Below are 24,433 nucleotides of genomic sequence, written 5' to 3' on the forward strand. Positions count from 1 at the left end.
GCACATAATAACAACAAATATACGCTAGGCCCACTGTATTGCAGCCACTCGGCATACAAAACTGGAGGGTGTGCCAGGCTTTCTCGATTTCATATTAGGAGCCTGGGGCTGGAGGTTCAGGTGGATGGGCCAAGGGTTGGCTGCATGTCCTCTGAGGAGGGAGAGAGGGTTGGCACCAACATGTCACACACACACGTACACTCACTCACCATGCATGCCACACCTGTTCTCCAGCTGTGGATAGAAGGGGAGGATGAGACTGTGGACAAAGCCAATCCCCCATAAGAGAGGCTGCCCCGATGACTCTTGAACCGGTTGTTGACACTTCTGTCACATGTCACAGTGATCCACTGGCTACCTTCAAGCAAGGGCAGGCCACAGGGGAGTTTCCAGGGGTGGGGAATAGACACCTCTCAGGCATGGGGGTTCTTGGGGGAAATTAACTGCACATGGCTTTTTGTGGGAAGCAGGAGGATACGATGGTGGGCTTTGGCACACACTGCCAGGGTTCAAGTCCATCTCAAACCTCGCAACACTTTAGTTTCCTTATAATGGGGAAGACTGTTTTTTGTTTTTTAACTTAAACCTTTTAATCCTGATTTCCTTTTTCTTTCTTTCTTTTTAACTTTAATGTAATGAAAGTTTACAGAGCCCATTTGTTTTCCATTCAACACTTTATACAAATTTTGTCTGGTGACATTAGTTGTAATTCCTTCAATGTAACTCTTCCTGCTTCCTTCCTTGTTGTTGTTAAGTGCCATCGAGTCGATTCTGACCCATAGCGACCCTGTATAGGATTTCCGAGGAGCAGCTGGTGAGCTTGAACCACTGACCCCTGCAGTTCAAACAGCTTTGCAGTCTGGCACATTAACCCACAGCGACACACCAGGCTTCTTCCCTAGAGTTTCTTCGGTCCACTCACACTTCTCTCCTACTCCTTCCTGCCATCAGAGCTTTGTTTGGGGGGGACAAATGCTGCCCTTTTGGTCTTGTGTGGCTGATTGCTATGAGGAACCCGTTCCTCATGATGGTTATTATATATAGGCCTGTCTGTTGTTTGGCAAGGTGAACCCCAGCGGTGAAATCAGTTTAGGGTTAAAGGGTACCCAAGGACCACCAGTCTCTGTCAGACCAACGAGTCTGGTGTTTTTTTATTATTTTGAATTTTGTTCCACGTTTTTCTCCTACTCTATCCAAGAGGGATGGTCACTCTTTTTTTTTTTTTTTCTAGAGTTGTGATGAGGCTGAAGTGCTTAGCATCAGCACACAGTGGCCATTAACTACTATTGTTGTTTATTGATAACTGGGACGTTACAAGCTACAGTGAAGCATGAAGGCCGAGAGGCCACACTGAGAACCAGGCTGTAGTTTTCTATGTGGTTTGCTGTTACTCACCATGGAGTCGAGTCTGACTCAGGGAGACCCTGAATGCGCAGAGTAGAACTGCTCCATAGGGTTCTCAAGATGGTAACGTTTGGAAACAGATTGCCAGTCTTGTCTTCCTACGTGCCTCAGTGGAGGACGGTTCAAATCAACATTTTGGCTAGTCGTGGAGCACTTACCCGGTTCTATGAAATATTCAGCAGGGTCATCAGAAACATGCTTACTGAGAAGGGAGCTTTTGAGCAAAGACCAGAAGTAGGTGGTAGAGTACAGAGGATCCTGGGAAGAGCATTTCAGGCAGAGGGACCAGCCAGTGCAAAGACTCTGAGCTGTAATGCTTAGGAGCAACCAGAGGCCACATGACTCAGCTCAGTGAGCAAGCAGGTTGGTGAGAAGACAGCCCTGGGGTTTCCACTTTACTCTAAAGTGGATCTACAGGAGTGTGTGGAGCTGAGACCAGGTGTGAACTGAGGAGGGCTTGGTAGACAGAAGTAAGTAGACCAGATAGGAGACTCAGTGTAATCCAGGCTAGAATGAAGGTGCTCAGACCAGGGTAAAGGGGGCAGCTGAGAGGTGTCCAATTCTAGATGCATCTGAAAGCAGAGATGGCAAGACGTACTGCCCACCAGATGTGGATGTGGACAGAGGAAGAGAGGAGTGGCAGTGTCTCAGGGCCCTGGCTGGGAAGATGGGCACTTATCTGAGGGAGAGGGACGAGGAGGCTGGATGTACAGGCAGCGACACTCTCTGTACTAACCTGCTTCGTCATGATTTCGGGTACGGATTTTTCTCCCCACGGGACCATAAACAGCTTGATGACATCAACAACTAGTAACTGCAGACAGAGCATCCTTCCCCACCCCCCACCCCCTAACCCCCATCCCACATCTGGCACAGGGCCTGTCTCAGAGTCAGACTGGGGAGATGTTAGCTGAATGAATCAACAAGGTACAACCCCCCCCTAGGACTGCCCAGCACTGCCCCACCCAAATCTCAAGCAAAGTCAAAGTCGCCCTGCCTGATCCCAATCCCCACCCCTACCAGCTACCTGGGCACCAAGAGGTTTCCTAGGTTCCTCAGGAAAATAAGGGAGAGGCCTGAGTTTGAGACTAAGACTTCAGGATATGTACATGTTATATATAGGCTGTGAGGTTTGTGGCAAGGATCCCTGGTGATGCAGTAGGTTAAGCATTGAGCTGCTAACCACAAGATCAGCAGTTCAAACCCAGCAGCCATTCTACAGGAGAAAGATAAGACTGTCTGCTCCCATTAAGATGCATAGTCTCAGAAACCCTAAGGAGCAGTTCTATCTGTCCTAAGGGTCACTGTGAGTCAGAATCGACCCGTGCAGCAGGCAATAGTACTAGTGACCTTGAGCAACTTCTCTGAGCCTTAGGTGACAGTTGGTCCCACAGGAACTCTGAAAGTACATGAAACAAGAGTCGAAGTGGGGCTTTGTTAGGACCCCCTGATTACCTGTGGGAAGTACACAAAGCCCCGCCCCCTCCACCACAGCTGGAATGTAAAAATGCAATGATCTGTCACCGCAGCTCCTGAAATGCTGGGGTTAGATACAGCCCCATCTTCCCATTTTACAGATGAGGAAACTGAGAAAGCATGATTTAGTCCCACCCCATGTGCTATCTGGGATGCTACATCTGGAGAACACTATCTGGTGCCCCGGCCTTTCAGCCTCTTCCATTGAAAGTGTCCTGAGGGGCAGATCTGAGAGACAGGTTTCCACAGCAGTCATCTCAGTCAGTGTGGCTAAAACTGTGTGGCCACATCCTACCGTTAGGAAACGACAACTTGGTGCTCACGCCCATGTCACCAAAGCAAATGTCTGTACAACTTGGTGCCCCCTACACTCATTCACAAGTTCTGCTCTGTTCTTTGTTCCTTTTTCTTTTTTAAGAGACGGTAGCAGCTACTACACTGATGCCACAGTCCAGGAATGAGTCAAAGCCGGCACTTTAATAAACACCAGCTAGGTGCTGGAAACGAACTTTTCCGGGAGCTCGTTGGGCAAAGATATGGTTCTCATTGCTTACCATGTGGTCATGCTTGTTCCTCATAGCAGCCTTATGAGCTAGGTGTACTCATTACTGCCTAATGGCAGAGGAGGAAACTGAGGCACAGACAGATCGGGGAACACAGCTCTAAGGATAGACTCCACTTGGGCAGTTCCATGTTCACCGATTTTATAGATAACAAGACATGGGGACACAGCTGGCGTCCTGCACAAAGAATCTTCTGAAAATTTGCTCACTGGGCTGCAAGGTTCTTTTTTCATATCTTTACAGACCTGGTGTGGTGCTGTAGGATAAGTACTAGACTAGTAATAACAAGGTCAGCAGTTCAAACCCACCAGCTGCTCCTTGGAAACTCTATAGAGGGTCACTATGAGTCAGAACTGACTCAATGGCATTTAATTTGAACACAAAGAGCACACATTCCATGAGCAGTTGACAGCTAGAGTTTTAGGGTACAGTGATAATGTCATCAGTTCCTGAAATACTGGGGTTAGATACACCTTTGAGGCCATGCAGCCTCACCCTCCCATTTTACAGAGGAGGAAACTGAGGTCCAGAGAGGGAGCCTGACTTAGCCCAGCCCAGTACATTGTGTGCATGTTGTGTCAAGCCTGACAATTCACACATCCATCTTTACATCAGCCCAGTGATATAAAGGTGATCTCAGCCCGCTGTCTATACAGACGAAAGGAGAGTCAGAGGCCACGTGGCCAGTCCCTGGGAGCCAGGAGGGGGCTGGCTCTCTGTCTTCTCAAGTAACTTCTCTCTCTCTTTCCTCTCTCTCTGTCACTCTTTCACACACACACTCTCTCTTTCTTCTTTCATTCTCTCTCATACACTCTTCTCTATTCTTGTGTCTTCTCTCTCCGTCCCCCCCCCCCCACACACACACACACGCAGACATGTGCTCATTCGCTCTCCTCTGTTCTCCCCCAGCCCTGTTCTCTCCTCTCTTTCTCTCCCTCCCTCTCCACCAGCAACTCCCCCCACCCTACCACTACACACACATATTCACGCATGCATTTTTTTGCATCCCAACCCTTTTGCATGGTTATTGGCTACACCGTGAGCTCCTCCCAACTCAGCATGTCTGTGACTCTATCCCATTAGAATGAATCAAATCCCAAATGGAGTGACATGCATAAAGAGCTTAGCACTGTGCCTGGAAAATAGGGCACCTGCCCTCAATGTTCCTGATTATCGTGACTATTTTGATGAAAAGTCACTACAAGACCAGGAAAGGAATAAGAAGGTGGCCTGGTATTGCTAAGTAGGCTCCAAGGAAAAAAGACTGAACCTCAAAGATTATCTAGCCCAACTCTATCATAGAGCAGACCTGAGGCCCTAAGGAGGGGAAGGACACGCTCTGGTCCCCTGGAGAGAGAAGGCAGAGTGAGGACCAGGTCTAGGGCTGCCGACCTCCCACTGTCTCTACATTCTGTCCTCAGCCCCCACTGGTGACTGACCATCACTCTGCCCGTCCTCCTGTCCATCCACCCACTGTGCCCACAGTGAAATGTGATCTCACAGCAAGCCCCCTGAAGGAGCAGAGCATCAAAACTCTCATCTATAGAGCTAGGTCAAGAAAAGGACTTGTGAGACTTTCCCATGGTGGACTGTGCCCTCCTTCTGTTCCCTCTAGGAGATTTTTCCTGGTCACCTCAGCAAAAAACCACCTCCCTCCTACACACCTATCACATTCTTCCTTCCTGTTACTAGGATGGGAAATAATGAATTCCTCATGGTGTACCAAAGACTGCAGTATTAAAAACTTTCACATTCTTATTCTTACGGAATCACTGCAACTCTATAAAGTTAGGTTTTCATCCCCATCATACAGATAAGTAAGTGGAGGTACAAGGAAACTAAGTGACTTGCCCAAGGTCTCCTCGAGCCAGTGACTGAATATTGGGACTCCTCAAACCTCCCACAGACAAGCTCTCCCATGCCCACCTCTGAGTCTACAACTCCCACATTCATAGCTTCAGCCAGACCATGCTTTAAACCTGCAGATCCAACGGCCCTTGTGCATTCCACATGCCTGTCTCCAAAGCATCTGATACTCAGCATATCCCAAACCAAAACCTGATCCTCCTCCCTGATCTCTGTCCTCGTAGTCTTCTCCCAGTCTCCATAAAAGGCGCCAGCCAGTCAGCCAGCAAGTTTTAAACCAAGAAGTTATCCCTGATGCTGTCTTCTTCTTCTCCCATATCCATCTATCACTAAGTCCCCTTTCAACTCCTCCACATCGCTCAAGCCCATCCACCTCAGTCCATGCCCCTTGGACCCATTCTGGTCCAAGCCACCATCCTCTCTTGTCTGATCAGCTGCAGTAGCCTTCTCACTTGTTCACTGTGACCATAGTTGACCTCCAATCCATTTGCTTCTTAAGATGCAAATCAGGTCATGGCTTGCCTTCCAGCTCTAAGCCATTTAAGTGTTTCCCACTGATCTTAGGATGAAGGTCAGCTCTTTAAGTACAATCCACAGGGGCCATGAAGCTTTGTGTGGTCTGGCCCTTGCTTGCCACATCTTCCTTAGTGCCTTCTTAGGCCTGCCACCAGCTCTTTGTCTCTTTTCATCCCTTGGCCACTCCATGCTTACTCCAACCTTTGTTCATCTTTATACCCTGCCTCTATTCTGCCTAATTAATGTCTTCTCCTTAGCTCTGGTAGCATAGTGGTTACAAATAGGGCTGCGAACCTGAAGGTCAGCAGTTCGAAACTACCAGCTGTTCCGCAGGAGAAAGACAAGGCGTTCTGCTCCTGTAAAGATTTAAAGCCTCAGAAACCCTGTACAGGGTCGCTATGAGTCGGATCCGACTCCATAGTACATAACCACCACCACCACCTTAGCCATCAGATGTAAGATCCAACTCACTTCCTCAGGGCCACCTCCCCTGGCCCCACACAAGGTTGGGAGGTAGTAAAGTATGGGGCCTGCAGGGGAGTGCCATGATGAGGCACACAAGCCCTAGACAGCTGAGTTCACAAACTCCCAACCTCCATTTCCTAGCTCTGAACCTCAGTTTTGGCCTCTGGATAATGGGGATAATTGAAGTACTTATACTTCATAGGGTTGTAAATGAATTAATATTTAGAATAGTGCCCAACACAGACATTAGCCGTCTATGGGTAATGTGAACCCAGCACCTGCACACAGGCTGCCATATGGGTATTGCTTCTACCTACCACTTGATCCTGGTTGGTAATTACACATTTTTTGTGTGTAATGATCTGATTATATACATATATCCCTCATGAGAACTTAAACTCTGTAAAGACATGGACCAGGCCTGGATCTGCGCCCCTTATTGCTCCATAGAGTCCCTGAGTAGTTTAAATGGCTAATGTGCCAAAAGTTGTCGTTGTTGTTAAGTGCCATCAACTCGGTACTGACTCATAGCGACCCTGTATAGGGTTTCTGAGGAGCAGCTGTTGAGCTTGAACCGCAGACCTTGAGGTTCAAAGTACCCTTACAGTCCAGCGCATTAACCCAGTGTGCCATCAAGTTAGGCAGTTCAAATTCACCCAGAGGGACCTCAGAAGAAAGGCTTGGTGGTGTACATCCAAAAGAGCAGCCATTGCAAACTGCACAGAGCACAGTTCTTTTCTGGCATAGCTGGGGTCTCCAGGAGTCGGAGTCCATTTGATAGCACATGGCTTGGTTGGTTTGTTCATTTGTTTTCTACCTCCCATTTCCAGTGGGGAACGTGTCCCAGTAGCTAGAATTCAGTCTGTTTGCTCATTCCTCTCACAGCTAGTCAGAAGCCAGGCATCTCCCAACTCTGAAGAGGTTGTATCCTCACCCAGAGGCTAGCTGCAGCCCATGATCTATTTTTGTAAAGTTTTCTTAGAACCCAACCACACCCACATATGGGCCACAGTTGATTTCCTGCTAAACAATGAAGCTGAGACGGGTCTGACACGCATGCTCAGAACTATGGCATAATTCCATCTCAGGGCAGTGGTGGCTCATTGGTAGAATTCTCCCCTCCATGCAGGATACTCAGGTTCGATACCCAGCCAATGCTGATATGTGCAACCACTACCTGTCTGTCAGTGGAGGTTTTCCTGTTGCTAAGTAGAGGAGGTCTGGTAGCGTGGTTACGAATCAGGCTGTGAACTGCAAGGTCAGCAGTTCAAAACTACCAGCTGTTCTGCAGGAAACAGATGAGGCTTTCTGCTCCCATAAAGATTTATAGCCTCAGAAACCCTGTACAAGGTCGCTATGAGTCGGAACTGACTCCACGGCACTTAACAACAACAACAACAAGTAGAGGGTCAGCGAAAACGAGGAAGACCCCATGACTGGCACAGTGGCAGCAGTAATGGGCTCAAGAGTCACAACGATTGTGAGGTTGACGCAGGACCAGGCAATGTTTCTTTCTGTTGTGCATAGGGTCGCTGACGGTGGGAACCTACTCGATGGCACCTAATCACAACAACCTGATGCTTCCAGACTAAGACACACTAGGAAAAAAGACCTGACCATCTCTTTCCAAAAATCAGCCAGTGAAACCCAGTGGATCCCAAGGGTTCCATCCCAAATTAGTCATGTGGATGGTGTGGGACTGGGCAGTACTTTGTTCTGTTGTGTATGGGGTCTCCATGAGTCGAGGACCGACTTGACAATAACTGACAACAATAACAAGGTATCAGTAAACGTTTGTTCAACGACTACATGTTCACTCAATCGGGTATTCCCTGCTCTTCATGATGGAGTTTAGCACAGACAGCACCAGACTGAGTGGGAGGTCAGGAAAACTCCTGGCAAAGTTATACTGAAGGGCAGGGACATCAAAAATAATAATAATTGCTCCCTTTGATTTAACATTTCCTAGTGTCTGGCAAGGAGTCCTGATATGGTGCTGTGGGTTAATGCACTGGACTGCAAAGTCACTTTGAACTGCAAGGTTGGTGGTTCAAGCTCACCAGCTGCTCCTAGGAAAAACTATATAGGGTCGCTATGGGTCAGAACTGACTAGATGGCACTTAACAACAACAAAAGTGTCTGGCAAGGACTCCTGGTGTGGTGCTGTAGGATAAGCCATAGGATAAGCACTGATCCACAAGGTCAGTTTGAACCACAAAGTTGGCAGCGAAAACTCATCAGGCGCTCCTTGAAAAACCTACACAGGGTCACTATGAGTCGGAACCGACTCAACGGCACTTAACAAGATGTGTCCAGCACAGTCCAGATATTATAACTGTGCACACAAATCACCTGAGGATCCTGCTAAAATGTAGGTTCTGATGCAGTGGGTCTGGGCGGGGCCTGAGAATCTGTACTTATAAGCTCTGAGTGACCCTAACAGTCAGCCCAGGGACTGTACTTTGAACAGTAGGGTCTTAGGGCATTCCTGAGAGTTGGAAATAATTATTGTTCTTCCAATTTTACAGGATAGGGAACTAAGATCCAGAGAGACAGATCCTTGCCCAAGGTCACACAGTAAGTGACAAAAATCAGGATTTGAATGCAGGTATAACTAACTAGAATCCCCATTCTGTCTGTGAGGCTGCCCAGTCAGAAAGACTGTCACCAGGAGACTTCTAGAATGGAGGAGGGGTCCCAAATACTCTTAAACCAGCTTCCTTCCCAGCCTGGGTCTGAGGTCAGCAAAGTCCAGGCTTCCTAGGCCCCTTGCTGGGTTTACTGCCTGCTCCCACCCCCTTCTTTCTGGGCAAAGGAACCTCTTCCAAGGGAGGCTGGTATTTGGGTTGGCGCTGCTGGGCTGAGAGGCTTCTGCTGAATTCCCTGCTGGCTGTCATTATTTAGAGCATATCATAAGCTGCTCTGGAACCTTCTGAAGTGGTTCTGTTTCTTCCACATTGCTCTTTGCTGACTGCAACACAACAGATCAATCCCTCCTGTTTCCCTCCAACTTGCTCGAATATGTCCGAGTATCATTGCACACACACGCACATATAGGCACACACCTGCTCTTGTGTGTATGCATGCCTGCACAAGGATGTGTTTGCATACAAGCACAAGGGCACATTTGCACACACACACAGCACTCCAGCTCCCTGCCAGGCTGGCACGCCTCTTCCCTCTGCTGGCTGGAAGTTGGCATTGGGGCATCTGGGATCCCACAGCAAATTGGGTGGAAGGGGAAATGTCAGACCTGGGTCCCATGAGGTCATTTACTCTGGGAGGGGGGGTCCCCCAGGAAGAGACAGTCTGGTCCAGATACAAAAGTCCACTTCCTTGGAGGGAAGAGATCAGAGCTTTTACCTGTTCATCTCACCAATAGCCACTGTCCTTTGAAAGCTGCCAACCCCTCTCTGAGGAGCAGATCATTAGAAATGATTCAGCCATCCCTTTCTCCGTTTTGCACAGGGGACTAGCAAGAACCAGAGAGGGCATGTTATCTATGCTGACCCACGGAAAGGAAACGACACATCTGGGACCCAAAGCTAGCTCCCTCCCAAGGCTCCTGGGAAAGCCACATAGGGAGAGTACAAGGTGGCCCAAAAGTGAGGACAGTCTGGGTTTGAATCTTGACTCACTCGTAGGGTGACCTTGGGCAACTTCTCTGAAGTTTTCTCTGAACCCCAGTTTTCTGGTCTATAAAGTGGAACAAGAAAACAGCAGGGTTGTTATAAGGATTCCGTTATATAATGTATGTTGGGCACCCTCTCAGTACACAACATAGTGTAACAAACAGTATGTCTCTTCTCCTGAGTCTTCAATAAGCCTTCATCATCTCCCTGTGCCTATTACAATGAGAATTAAGGTCACATGTAGTGTGCACATGTGTGTACATGTGTGTGTACATGTCCATACATGAGTGCACGTGGGTGCTGAGTGAAGTGTGTGCAGCTGTGTGAGCATGGATAGGTGAGGGTGTGTGCTTGTGTGTAAGTATGAGTATGCATGGGCGCATGTATGTATACAGAAATGTGTGCGTACACATGTGTGGACACGCATCTATGAGGTTTGTGTGTGTATGTGTGTAAGCATGAGCATGCATGTGTGTGGGGTGTGTGCATTGTATTGTGTGCACTTGTGTAAACATGCATGTGTGAGGTATGTGTATGTGTATATGTGTGTAACCGTGAGCATGCATGGGTGTGGGAGTTGTGCACGTGTGCATTGTGTGTGAGCATACATGTGTGTGAGCATGCATGTTGAGGGGTATATGTGTGCATAATGAGTGTGGATTGTGCATGTGTGTTCGTTGTCTTATGCACATGGGTGAATACATATGTGTGTGTACACATGAGCGTGCATGGGTGTGGGGTGTGCATATTGTGCATATGTATGAACATGGATGTGTGGTGGTATGTGAACATGTGTGTGTGCACACATGAGCATATGTGGGAATGGGCATGCTGTGCACGTATGTGAGTATGCTGTGTATGTACATGTGTGAACGTGCATGGATGAGGGTTTGTGCATGTGTGTGTGTGTAAACATGAACATGCATTAATGTGGTGTGTGCATGTGTGTGCATGAATGCATTAACCTGCACTGAGTGTGGCTGTGTGTTATACGTGTGTGTGTGTACATGTGTGAACGTGCATGGATGCGGGTGGGTTGGGGCTGGAGGATTGGCTTGGGGAGATTCTGCACTATCTGAGGAAATGATTTCCAGGGAGAAGACCCCTCACTCAGCTCTGGGTTGGTGGCAACCCTTTAGTTGGCCTGGAGCCCTGTCCCTGAGCAGGGAGAGGGGTACTGAGGTTGCAGAGTGACCCAGCTGCCTCCCACCCCCTCCGCTGGCTCCTGCTTTCATAGGAGCAGTTGATTCTGCCCATGCTCACCGAGATACAAAGTTCAGCCCTTCTTGAATAGCAACCCCCCCGGTGCAATGGCAGTAGTGATGGGAGGCTTATGGAGGGGACATACCTGTAGAGTCTCACCTCTACAGACCCTTCCCAGCCACATTGCCACCAAAGGGGGCAATTGTCTTCTGGGAATCTTCAGTGAAGCCTACCTGGAAGCAGGGCATTCATCCCCTAAACACATTCCAACCAACCCCTGTGCATACCCAGAGACCCTCTGGTTACAGGACTCAACTTCCTTGGAAGTTGTTAAGCAATCAAAACAGTCCAAGAGACATTATTTCTCCTCACATTGGTCCCAATAGTTCCCTGTGCCCCCATCCACAGCTCCTAGGACATGGAGTCGGGGCCTTGAGGTCTCTCACTGCCTAGGTGAATTTGGACAGAAAAAAAAAATATGTACATTTCAAAAATACTTGGTTTCTGACCTCTGACTCCTCATTCCCATGCAGCATCTCTGCCACACACACACTGGACCTGCCGTCCCCAGTGCCACCTGCCTCCTGCCCCCAGCTTGGCCTCACCCCCTCAGCTTCCCCTCCCACCCCACCTAGGAGCTGCCACCCTCGCCCTCTGTCGGACTCACACTTATCATGAAATTACACTTTCTTTCTCCTGCCCTGTTATCAGACATCAGACTTTCTTTCTTACGTCTTCTTGAGGGGTTTGGTTTGGGGTTGGGTTTTTTATTCCTTTTTCTTTTTCTTTCAATGTGTCTGCTTCTTGCTCTACCTGAACCACCTCACCACGTTTATTCTTCAATGAGCTTGTAATGGAGACCTACCATATCCTTGTCCTAGGTGCAGGGATAGAAGGAATGAAGATAATTTAAATCTAAAAAGAAGCTACCATCTTTGCCCTTGGAGGGTGCTCTCATGGAGGCTGGAAGCACCCACATAAACAGTTATTTGTATTAGTAACTATCTGTTAATGATGTTTACTAAATGCCCCCCCAGAAACTGAAGTGTATTACTGGAACCAACTCACTAAATCCTCACAACCATTTAGGAGGCAGGCACATTCCCACCTTTGTTTTACAGATGAGGAAACAGAGACACAGAGACACAGAAAGGCAATATAACTCACTCAAACATACACAGCTGACAAATGCCACTGCCTAATTTGAATCCAGTTCCACATCACCACTACATGTGGTACATCACCTCTCAACATTCCCTGAGTGCCCCACTGGGGATGGCAGGGAAGGTCCCACAGAGGAGGGAACTTTGAGATGGGCTTTGATGGATGAATAGAAGTTTGCTGAGTGAACAAGTACAGGAACAACATTCCAATTAGAAAACCTGTCTGCCCAAAGTCAGAGTGTGAGAAGAGGTAGGCTGTGTCATGGGAAGCTGGCTCTGAGAGCAAGGGGGAGCATAGTGACCTAGCTGTGAGTTAGCAGGTGTTTGGGTTGGTCCTAAAGGCAGTGGAGAACCTCTGAAAGACTGGGAGCTGGGCAGTAGCTTGCTTGCTCCTCCTCTCTCTCCTGAGTATTATGCAAAGCCACTGACTCTGGGCCTGTGTCCCGTGGGCTGCTCTCTCGCCTCCCTCCTGCACCCCTCAAGCTCACAGCCAACTGTTCTCTCTCCCCCAACCTCCCTGTTCCACAGGGGCTGTGAGGGCCTCGAGCATCTTCCCAATTCTGAGTGTGATCCTGCTTTTTATGGGTGGACTCTGCATAGCAGCCAGTGAGTTCTACAAGACTCGGCACAACATCATCCTGAGTGCTGGCATCTTTTTCGTGTCTGCAGGTACAGTCACTGGGCTGGGCAGGCTGCAGCCAGGCCTGTCCATGGAGAAGAGGCTGGGTGGGGGGCACCTGGTGACCGGGAGGACCTAGAAGAAAGAGGAAAAATGGAAGGGAAAAGGCTTCCAACAGGCCATGCCTGGGGCTCCTGCCCCCTAGCCACTGCCAAGCGTCCCACTGACCCTGACCATCCCTTGGCCCCATGTCCCATCTTCCTCCCACCACCTGGACAAAGGTCAAGAGCCAAGGTCCCTCTCAGGGCATGGGGCTAGAGGAGGAGCATGGAGCATGGGCCACCAGATGGAGCTCTTTCCTGATACCTGGCTGCATCGCCCCTCACTCTCCCACCTAGGCAGAAGCAGGCCATCCCCAAAACCATATTTCCAAGCCCAGTTATATAAGAAGTCACACTTGCTTCAAATTAACATAGGCTGTAGTCACTTAGCAAGGAAAGAGAACATTTAAGTAACACTTACCACCTCCCTGACTCTCAGCTTTCATGAATTTTAACTCACTGAATCCTCTCCATGGCCCTATAGAAGTTAGTCCTAATATTAGCCCCTGTTACAGATCTGGAAGCTCAGATTAAGGTAAAGTGAATTTGCCAAGCCACATACACAGCCACCGAGGGCTGGATCCAGGCAGTTTGGCTCCAGAAACCAGGCTTGAACCCTCTGCTACACCAGGTTCAAGTCCCTGTGTGGCCTTGAACAAGTTGCTGAACCTCTCTGTGCTTCTATTTCCACATCTGTAAACTTCTTGAAAGGCACCCTGGTTGTGCAATGTGCTAAGCATTGGACTATTAATTGAAAGAAAGATCATCAGTTCAAATCCACCAGCTGCTCTATAGGACAAAGATGAGACAGTCTGCTGCTGTAAAGGGTTACAGCCTTGGACACCCTAGGAAGCAGGTCTCCTCTGTCCTGTCGAGTGCTGGGAGTCTACTTAAAGACAGTGAGTTTAAGCGGTCTGAAGAACACTTAGCACAATGAAGACAGGTCGCAAACACCCAATAAACAATGTTGTGGTGATGTGTCATTGAGTCATTTCTGACTCGTAGCAACCCATAGCACAGCGTAGAGCGGCCCCATAGGGTTTCTTAGACTACAATCTTTATGGAAACAGAAGGCCAGGTCTTAGCACCTGAGGATTCAAACCTTTCAGTCAGCAGTCAAGCATTCAACCATTGATTGCCCCACCAAGGTTCCTCAATAAGCAATAGCACCATAGGATAAGCACTGGACTGCTAACCACAAGGTCAGCGGTTCAAACCCAGCAACCACTACTCAGAAACCCTATACAGAGTCGCAGTGAATTGGAACTGACTTGCCGGCACTTAACCACAGCGACAACGACTAATTTTGTTTGATATGACTGTTAAGTACATCATAGAACGCTTCTCTACTCTCCCTCGTCTTCATGGGTGCTCACGCCCTTTGTGGATCTCTCTAAACGGAATGATAAAATATTTAAGGTGGCCCATACATTTTCCACAGCATGGTGGTAAGAGTGGCACTATTTTACATTTTTGGAGTCCTGGTGTGGTGCTGTGGGTTAATGTGCTGGGTTGCAAAGTCGGTTTGAACCACAAGGTTGTTGGTTCAAGTTCACCAGCCGCTCCTTGGAAACCCTATACAGGGTGGCTATGGGTCAGAACTGCCTCAACAGCATTTAACAACAACACCATATCCCCATAACACATGACTCTGACACTTCCCCATGAAAACACAGGCCAGGGGAGGCCCATTCAGCTGGCCCATCCTTTGGTCTTACCCAATGCCTGATGTCTGGCCCAGACACTAACCGGCCTTCTCTCTGCCCACCCTCACCCCGTTACCACCTTGTGCCTCGCAGGTCTGAGCAACATCATTGGCATCATAGTGTACATATCTGCCAATGCCGGAGACCCCTCCAAGAGCGATTCCAAAAAGAATAGCTACTCCTATGGCTGGTCCTTCTACTTCGGGGCCCTATCTTTCATCATTGCCGAAATGGTCGGAGTGCTGGCCGTTCACATGTTTATCGATCGGCACAAACAGCTGCGGGCCACCGCTCGAGCCACGGACTACCTCCAGGCCTCCGCCATCACCCGCATCCCCAGCTACCGTTACCGCTACCAGCGCCGAAGCCGATCCAGCTCCCGCTCCACCGAGCCCTCACACTCCAGGGACGCCTCCCCCGTGGGCATCAAGGGCTTCAACACCCTGCCGTCCACGGAGATCTCCATGTACACCCTCAGCAGGGACCCCCTGAAGGCCGCCACCACGCCCACCGCCACCTACAACTCCGACAGGGATAACAGTTTCCTCCAAGTTCACAACTGCATCCAGAAAGATAACAAGGACTCTCTCCACACCAACACAGCCAACCGCCGGACCACCCCCGTATGAAGCCCGCCCTCCACTGAGCAGGGAAGAGGAGCGTGGCCGGCGGGGATGGGGGTGGGGGGGCCGATGAGGGGGAGGGGGGACCAAACCATCCACGGGGACCCTTCCAAAAGCAAAAAAACAAAAAAAAACAAAAAACAAAAAAAGAGAAAAACCTAACACGTAAATTAAAAAAAACAAAAAAAGAACAAAATATAAGAGGAACAAAGAAGCAAAAACAACAGGAGATGTGAAAACAATAAATAAATAAACGAGGGAAGAAAAACAAACTTTAAAAAAAAAAAAAGCGAGAGGGATAAAAAAAAAAATTAAAAATAGAAAATAAATCTAAAAGAAAATGCATGATTTCCCATGTACCATTATTTTAACATTTAATAAAAACCAATTTAAATGAAAAAATAAAAGGGAACTATGATAGCATAAAAAGCAAAAAATGAGAGCGAGCTGAGAGGAAGAGAAACCTCTTTGTATTTTTCAGGGTTTTCTGTTACTATTGGTTTGGGGGTTTGGGTATTTTTTTTTTCAAAGTGGGGAGAATTACTTTTTTTTCTTCTCTTTAACCCCAAGTGGGCTCTGCCTCCCTGGGAGAGTGGGGGGTGGAGACTCAAGGGCCCTGGGGTCAGCTGGGCCTCAGGTCACTGCCAGGTCCCTGGAGCCCAGGGTAGGTGCCCCAAGAGTGCTGGATGCACTCAGAGGCTCCAAGCTGGCTCCACGCAGCATTGATGGGGCATTGTAAGCCTCCAGGGGACCCAAGAGTCCTTGGTCCCTCCTGTCCCTAAGGTGCCTGGAGGGGGTGCACTTGAGGCTTACCCAGCCCCTAAGTTCCCAGTCCTTAATGGTCTTAACCCACTGTGATGATTCTCTAGGCCTTGAAGGAAGGGAAGGCGAGAGGAAGGCTGCCGGTGGCTTACCAAGATGCCCAGAATCCCCCGAAATCCTCAGGGTGAGCCTCTTGGGGTCACCGTCCTCAAGTTCCTGTCCTTGGTGTCAGGAGATGCCCATTCCCCGGGGGACATGAAGCAGCTCTCCCTCCTCACCCCTCACCTCAGGGTCACCTGGTAGCCCTGGGGTGATGGTGCACTCCCAGACTCCCAGGCCCCCAGGCCCCTTAGGAAGGGGTTCACTGACCCTTCGGGGGTTCTTGGATATGCGATGCCCTCTAAGGGCTGAGCAAGTCCAACAATGACACCACAGAAAGGTTTCTTTTTACAAAAGAAAAAGGAAAATCAAGTGGTGATTTTTTTTTAATAAAAAAAAAAAAACAGAGTATAAATAAATGTAAATATATAATAAGTGGATTTATTTGCAAGAAAATCAGATAGTATTTTTCTTTTAATTCTTTTCCAGCTTTAAACTGTGAAAAAAAAAAATGGGGTGGGATGGGGGACTTAAAATTTAGCAGGGAATCTGTAAAGAGAAAACAGAAAACAAATATACAAATCTATTTAAAAACAAAAAAGTTGTGAGAGGTTAGAGCTGGGCTTACAGCAGGAGGGAGTGGAGAAAAATCGCAGCCAACTGCAGGGACTCTGTGAGAGACATCTCTTCCAAACACGAAGAATGTGCTGCTAATGTGGAGGAGAAAGATTCAGCCCAGGTAATCAGGTTTGCACGAAGGAGACCATATGCCCTACGCACACACACTCACAAAACAAATGCACACACACACACTCACACAGACACATATGCACTCATACACTTACACACATATAAATACATCCACACTCATACTCAGTAGCACATATACACAGGCATTCACACATTCACATACACACACACATAGACATACAAACACATGCATACACTCACTCCCACACAGAGTCCTCTCCGCCTCATGCTGCAGTCACAGGGGTGTGCTCCCACTCTGAACCCTCCTGTCCCCTTACAGAGGCATGGTTTAAAGAACATGGATTCAGCCCTCCAAGAAATGGCCAACAACTTCACATTGGCTTCTATGCTCACACGAGCTCTCACGCAAACTCCACGCTCGCCTGCACAGTCAGGGCATTGTAGTCTTGACTCCAGGACTAGATTCTAGAACACCTCTCTGGGCCTCAGTTTCCCCCTATGTAAACCTGTGGATGGACTCAGATGAACTCCAAAGGCCAGTTCTTGTTTTAAGACTTGCCACCTGCCCAGGGGGAGATGCAGGGATGATGGAACACCTGCCATCCAGCCCCCCAGACATTGAGAACATTCCAGATGGTCAGTCAGCCTCTCAGACACACACACAAACACACACACCATTTGCCTCCTCACTGTGCTCCCCAACCCCTGCCCCCACATCCAGTATTAAAGCAAAAATACACTCATGTGAGCAAGCGTATCCAGCTGTTCAGACAAAGAGAGAATAAACTGCAGAGGTCCTCAAGTCCTCTCTTCATTCCCTTCCCCCTTTCTGTAATGCCATAGCCCAGTCCTAGAGCATGAGATTAGAGACCCCTAACAGGCTTCCCCTATTATCTTTGGGGCCAAAGAAAAAGGGGACCCTGGAGGTACACTTGAAAGGGGTTAAGGCTAAGGGGACAGAGACGAGAATTTGGGCAAAGTTCAATTCCAAAGTGAAGACCAACCCCAAAAGTTAAAGTTACCCCCCAGATTCAAGTCTAAAGACTAAAGCCTGGGGCATTCTGGGCTCCTTCCCAGAACAAAGAGGCCCAGATCAGACTGAGAGAAACCCAACAGCTTCTTCAGGCTAGAAACTTCAGACCAGCCTGTGCATCATTCCGCTGAAAGCAAGGCACCTTGGCCACCTGCCTCCCCCAATGCCTCTCCCTTAGGTTGCCTGTTCTTGATCCTGGCCTGACCTGAGGGTTCCAAATTCAGCTCTCTGGGGAGTTTCCCACTGCTCATTCCCACTGCCCTTGCCCGGCATCCAGGTCAACAGCTGGAGCACGGATATCTAGCCTGAACCGCAAAGCAGGACATCTGCCAGCCCAGCCCAGAAGGCCCTGGAGGCCACAGGGTTGAGGGCAGCACTCTCTGGGCAGAAATCTATTCCTTCCCCCACTCCAACTCACTGACTGGAGACAAGGAAGCGGTCCCAAAGAAACAGCAAACAAGGGGCAACTGTCTGAAGATGAAAGTAGCCCCAGTTCCTGGTCTGACAAAGCATTTGGGGTGCAGTCAACACTTGCTTCCATGTTGTGAGGTCTTCCCAGGTTCTGGGTCCAGGATGGCCAAGAGAGGGCTAGGGGACCCTGAGGGATGGAGGCAGCCGGGACAGCAAGGATGTTTCTTCCCAGGGTGAAACGATTGCTCATGTCCAGCTCAAATCAGTTCAAGAAAACAACCTCCATTTTATTTTCTTGGTGGGTCCTTTTTTCTTTTTTTTTCAGACTGTTAACAGAAAAAAAATTTTAAAAAGCAGAAAACTTTAAAAAAAAAAAAAAAAATCCTGGTACATGAAATAAAGATTTTTTTTATAGCTTGGTCCTCACTTTAGTGGATTTCTTTAATTGCTTTCCCAACTCATAGCATCCCATTCCAACATATCTTAATGCCACAGAGTCTCAGGAAAGAGTCAGGGAAGGGCACTGCTTAGAAGCTATGCTGTACAGTGTCCCTATTTTTCGGGTCATGAGTCTCCTCTTAAATATTCCTTCACCTCCAGCAATAGGGGGCTCACCCTCGCCTTAGGCAACCCGACTCATGTTGGGCAACACTGAATAAGGAGCTCTGGTAGCGTAGTGATTACGAGTCCGACTGCTAACCTCAAGATCAGCAGTTTGAAACTACCAGCCATTCCGCAGGAGAAAGATGAGGCTTTCTGCTCTTGCAAAGATTTACAGCCTTGGAAATCCTGTACAGGGTTGCTATGAGTCGGAACCAACTCCATGGCACATAACCACCACCACCACCACACACTGAATGGACTTCCTGGTGTGGAGTGCAAACCACAAGGTTGGCAGTTAAAAACCTACCAGTAGCTCCTATACAGGGTTGCTGTGAGTTGAAACCAACTCCACAGCATTTAACAATCCATCTTCTTCCTTTGTGATCCAGAAACAGTGAACAAGTCTCTTTCTTTTTCAGCACAGCCAGATACCATTGAGTCGATTCTGACTCATGCTGAGCCCATGTCTGTCAGAGTAGAACTGTAATCCATAGGGTATTCCATGGCTAATTTTTCTGAAGAAGATTGCCAGAACTTTCGTTCAAGGCACCTCTGGGTGGACTGAACATCCAGCCTATGTGTTAGCCATGTGCACCACCCAGGGATTCCTTTGACCGAACAGACCCTCAAGCATCTGAAGACGGTGAGCGTGATATCTGAATTTTCTCTCTCAGAATAAGCCAGCCCCACTCAATTCTAGGATCAAGAGTGGAGAGCATCGCTTGTCCCAGTCATATTCCAGAGTTTCTGTTTTTCCTGAGAAAGTGTGTAGCCTAGAATGGGTATGATCCTGGGGTTGTATTCCTCAGAGGACAAGACCATGTGACAGGAAAACAGTGGGGAAGCAGGGCTCAACAGGACTCTGGTGCTCCCTTAAGTTGAAGAAATTGGAAGGTATGCTAAATTCTGATTGTGGAGAAAGGCTCTGTTTGAAGGCATTCTGTTCTGGTGTGGCACTGTGGGTTAATGTGCAGGACTGCATGATCTGTTTGAACTGTAATGTCAGTAGTTCAAGTTCAGCGCTCACTCCTCAGAAACTTTATACAGGGTCGCTATGAGGAGGAACCGACTCGATGGTACTTAACAACAACAAACTAAAGAATGGGTCCACCACTGTCCAACCCTGGTCTGGTCATCCTGCAGGGCCCACTCTTCAAAGGAACGCTGTCAGTGCTTCTTAAAATGCATTCAATACATTAAACTTAGGTTATGTGAACGTTTTAAAACAATCAGTCTGTCTTAGTGACCTTGTGTTGTCATAACAAATACTACAAGTAGGGGAATTTAGCTAACAGAAATGTATTGCCTCACAGTTCTGGAAACTCAAAGTCCACCTCTAGCTCTTGGCAGTGTTGATTTGCTCCATGACATTTGTCTTATTTCTCTAGTGTCTCTATAACCACAAACAGAATGCCTTGAACTAACAGAAATATGTTCTCTCACAATTTAGGAGGCTCTAGGGCAGGGGTGGAGAACGTCTGGCCCATGGGCCATATAGAAGGCCCATGAAATCATTTGGTCTGGTCCTACCAAGTCAACCACAGTTCCAGCCATCACATTAAAGGTGAATCAATTAAATGTTTGGCCAACTGTCTTCTTGTTGTTGTTAAAGTGCCTTGTGATCAGCCCTGGTCTGATGTAATTATGTGATATAAATCATCAGTTCTATGATGCTAATGAGGTCTGATGTACTCTACAGGATTTGGTTCTATCTTGAGAGTCCATCTCTTTTGACATATGTTGGGGCCAACTATAGCAGGCTAATTTTTAAGTTGATAATTTTGTATGATCCACAAATTAAGCTATAAATTTTCCAGAAAAAAGGTTTCCCACCCCTGCTTTAGGGAAGGTTTTTTGCTTTTTGTCTTTGTTGGATCTGGAGAAAGGTTCTGTCTCCTGTCAGCTTCTGTAAGCCCAGCATTCCTTGGAGAGCTGCATGCATCTTAGCATCAGTCTTCCTCTCCAGCGAGACACTTCACAATGCAGGGACCCCAGGTCCAAAGGGCACATTCCACTCCTGACTCTTCCTTCTTGGTGGTAGCAGGTCCCTCAGAGCTCAGCTTGCTTGTTTAATCTCTCCTGATGTGGCGCTGTAGGCTAAGCCCTAGACTACTCACCAAAAGGTTGGTGGTCCAAATCTACTACTCTGAAACCCTATATGGGGTCACGATGAGCCTGAACCAACTTGAAGGCACTTAACAACAACAACATATGTCAAAAGAGATGGACTCGAGATAGAACCAAATCCTGTAGAGTACATCTGGCCTCATTAGCATCATAGAAGTGATGATTTATATCACATAATTACATCAGACCAGGGCTGATCACATCAGATCACACTGTGGGGGAGGAGATTATATTATATGAGATCTCCTCATGGGGGATTAGTACATGTTAACTGCCAAACCACTGACGATCCAGGCTCAGCCAGGTTGACAGAAAGTCTTAACTATCACGTCTTTCCTCATTACTGGTCTCTGCTGACGGCCCTTTGTGCTCCGTTGCTTGTGAGATGAGATCCCGCATGGCATTTGTGTTCGGCCTGAATGTGTCTTTGTGTCTATTCTACTCTTTTGATAACTCAGAAGTGATGAGGTTTAGGACTCACTCTACTCTGGCACCACCACATTAACATAACAAATAAAGTGCTGTTCCTTCAGAACAGAGTCCTATCCACAAGTACAAGGGACCAGAAATTCAACACATACGTGTAGGAAATACAGTTCAGAATAAGAGATACCAAATAGGATGGAGGAAAAGAAGCAATTTCAAGATCAAGTTGAGATTTTAAAAGCAAACCAGAAGTACTCGCTTACTGGAAAATTGCAAAATGCTTTTTCTTTGAACACCTGCCCATCTCCACCTTCCCATCTCCACCTTCCCATCTCCATCTTCCCATCTCCACCACTACTGAATCTGCTGCCCCTGACACAGAAGGACAGACAAGACAAAGGGAAAGGAAGGCTGACTAGAGCTTCCTAAAATGAAAGTATTATGATTCATTTCTCAAACAGAAGAGAAACCTTCATCATTCCCTACTGATATCCATCCCAGCATGCCTTGCACACTGAGGCCTCGTTCATTAAAATGGCTGGGGTGCACAGGCTTAGTGGTTCAAGAGTCAGAGGAGTGACCTTTGGGGAACATCAAATCACCTTAGAAACAGTCATGATAATGCAGATTAATGGGAACTGGGGAGGCTCCCAGAAACCACAGTACCAATCCTGACACCACCAGATGCCCATTCCAACTCACACCCAGGATGATCCCAAATGTGTCCAAGTAGAATTGGGCTCCATGGGATTTACAGTGGCTGATGATTTTGGAAGTAGATCACCAGGCACCTCTGAGGGGACTCAAATCTCCAGCCTTCCCATTAGCAACCAAATGCATAACCATTTGCACCAATCCTGACACAAAACAGGGCTCCTTTATGAGATGGGGTCTTGGAAGAATCTTAGTCATTGCTCAGCTCTCATCGGGACTCAAGAGAAAAGAGGTGATGTGCAGATGAAACTTGAGGGACACACAGACCAAAGAGCAAAGTCATCACACCGTGAGGTCCCTGGAAAATTCCCCTCTAGAACTGGTCTGGTGGTGCAGCAGGTTAAGTGTTGGGCTGCTAAGCTCAGTAGTTCAAATCTGCCAGTCACTCTTGGGAGTCTGCTCCTGTAAAGATTTGCAGCTTCAGAAACCCTATGGAGTAATTCTACTCCATTCTAAAAGGTCAGTATAAGTTAGCATCAACTCAAAGGCAGTGGGCAGTTAGGACTGACCCTGCTCAATGCTGCCTAAACCCCCTAGTGCCACACCAAGCCCCACATGAATCTCAAGAATCTCCCTTTCCAGGCTCACCCCTAACATTTGAGGGGGGCACCCAGAGTAAGTGTGCAAGTAGAGACCACTTCTGGGCCACCCTGGAGCCTAGAAGGTGTCGCGGTCCTCCCCATCCCATCAAGAGGACAACCATAGAGGGACACCAGCCCTGGGTGCAGTCTTGGGACCATGTGGACAGGAACAGTAGAATGGCAGTTTTCAGGACAAAATTTCCAAGTGGGTAGGGTGTGGCTTGGTGTGAGCATGTCCCCTTGGCCTGTGGCTCCCTCCCCCAATGGGAAGGGGCATGGTCTGAAGGAGGCCAGACAGGGTCCCCTAAACCCCAGGACCAGAAGCGAGGCAGCACTGACCCTCTGGAAATCTCGAGATTTCAACACTCAGCATCAAACCCCCAGAAGGTCAGTAAGGGGTCAAGGAGCTCAGAGATTCTATCATTTCACAGAGAAACAAAATGCATGATTGGTAGCCAGAGAAACAGGCCACTTGTCCAGCCCTGCACAGCTAGCAGGCTTCAATCACACTGCTCCAGAGCCCTCCACTGCCCTGGAAGCAATCCTCCTTCCTCCTCTGTTTATGCTTTCCTCCTGGCAGTTGTTGTTGTTAAGTACCGTGGAGTTGGTTCCGACTCATAGTGACCCTGTACAGGGTTTCCAAGGCTGTAAATCTTTACGGGAGCAGAACGCCTCATCTTTCTCCCACGGAACCGCTGGTAGTTTCGAACTGCTGACCTTGAGGTTGTCAGCCCAACTCTTAACCAGTACGCTACCAGAGCTCCTTAGTAGTGCTCACCAAACTCCAGAAGCCCTGGGTGAGGTACAGCACTGTCTGTGTGTGTGTCTAGACCTGCCTAACAAGGAGCAGCACGGGAGAGAGCTGGCAGGGAGTGAACAAATGCCTACTCCCTGGTGTCTGGGCTTTTGGAAGATGTGTTTCCGGGCCATCTTACAGACACAGGAACTCTCCCCCAGCTGTCTCCCCTGCCCTGGGCTGCCCCAGACATAAACCCAGGGAGTCACTCGTGTGCATCAGTTCCAGCAACAACACATTAAAATCAGCTACTGTGGAAGTATTTACACCATGGAAATAGGTAAGTGCTACAAATGAGCCCCTTTTAAAAAAAGAAGCAGAAGAAGCCAGGTGTTAAACATCTGCCAGCACATCGCTACATAAATCTGTACATAGGTGTGTGCATGTAGTTCACCCATGTGCAGTGTTAGAGAGATACCCCCAGCTCCCACAGTGCATGTGCATGCATGGATGATCATGTGGGCATTCCTGTGTATATACACACACACATACACATTTCTGCAACTACGTCCACTCACACAAACGTCTTCCTTCAGCCAGTCAGCAGGCATTGACCACATCCCTTCTACCAGGCTCTGGTCTTGGTGCCAAGGGTTCAGAGATAATAAGGTCATGGACCTTCCTGCAGGAAGCCCCCTCTGGAGGCAGAGACATGGCCAGGTGAACAGAGAATTGAATAATGTGATAATGTTGTCACAAAGGTGTAAAGACAGGGGAGCACACAGAGGAGGAAAGGATGGAGAGGAGGACGGTATGGCCACCACACACCCACTCTGTGAGTGCTCACAGGTAAGCATGGGCTATACACACTAGGGCTCTGGTGCTTGTATCTA

General features: G+C 48.2%; 1 protein-coding gene across 1 annotated transcript in view; it reads left to right on the forward strand.

The window, feature by feature from the left end:
• CACNG2 (calcium channel, voltage-dependent, gamma subunit 2) overlaps positions 1 to 15,452 on the forward strand; it is a 157,279-nt gene extending 141,827 nt beyond the window's left edge. The window contains exons 3-4 of the mRNA XM_006865224.1: positions 12,817 to 12,957; positions 14,808 to 15,452. Of these exons, the coding sequence (XP_006865286.1) occupies positions 12,817 to 12,957; positions 14,808 to 15,343 (677 nt within the window). The 3' untranslated portion in view covers positions 15,344 to 15,452. The remainder of the gene's footprint in view (positions 1 to 12,816; positions 12,958 to 14,807) is intronic.
• The last annotated feature ends 8,981 nt before the right edge of the window (positions 15,453 to 24,433 follow it).

This window comes from Chrysochloris asiatica, unplaced genomic scaffold, assembly GCF_000296735.1.
Source record: "Chrysochloris asiatica unplaced genomic scaffold, ChrAsi1.0 scaffold00076, whole genome shotgun sequence".
Taxonomy (NCBI): domain Eukaryota; kingdom Metazoa; phylum Chordata; class Mammalia; order Afrosoricida; family Chrysochloridae; genus Chrysochloris; species Chrysochloris asiatica.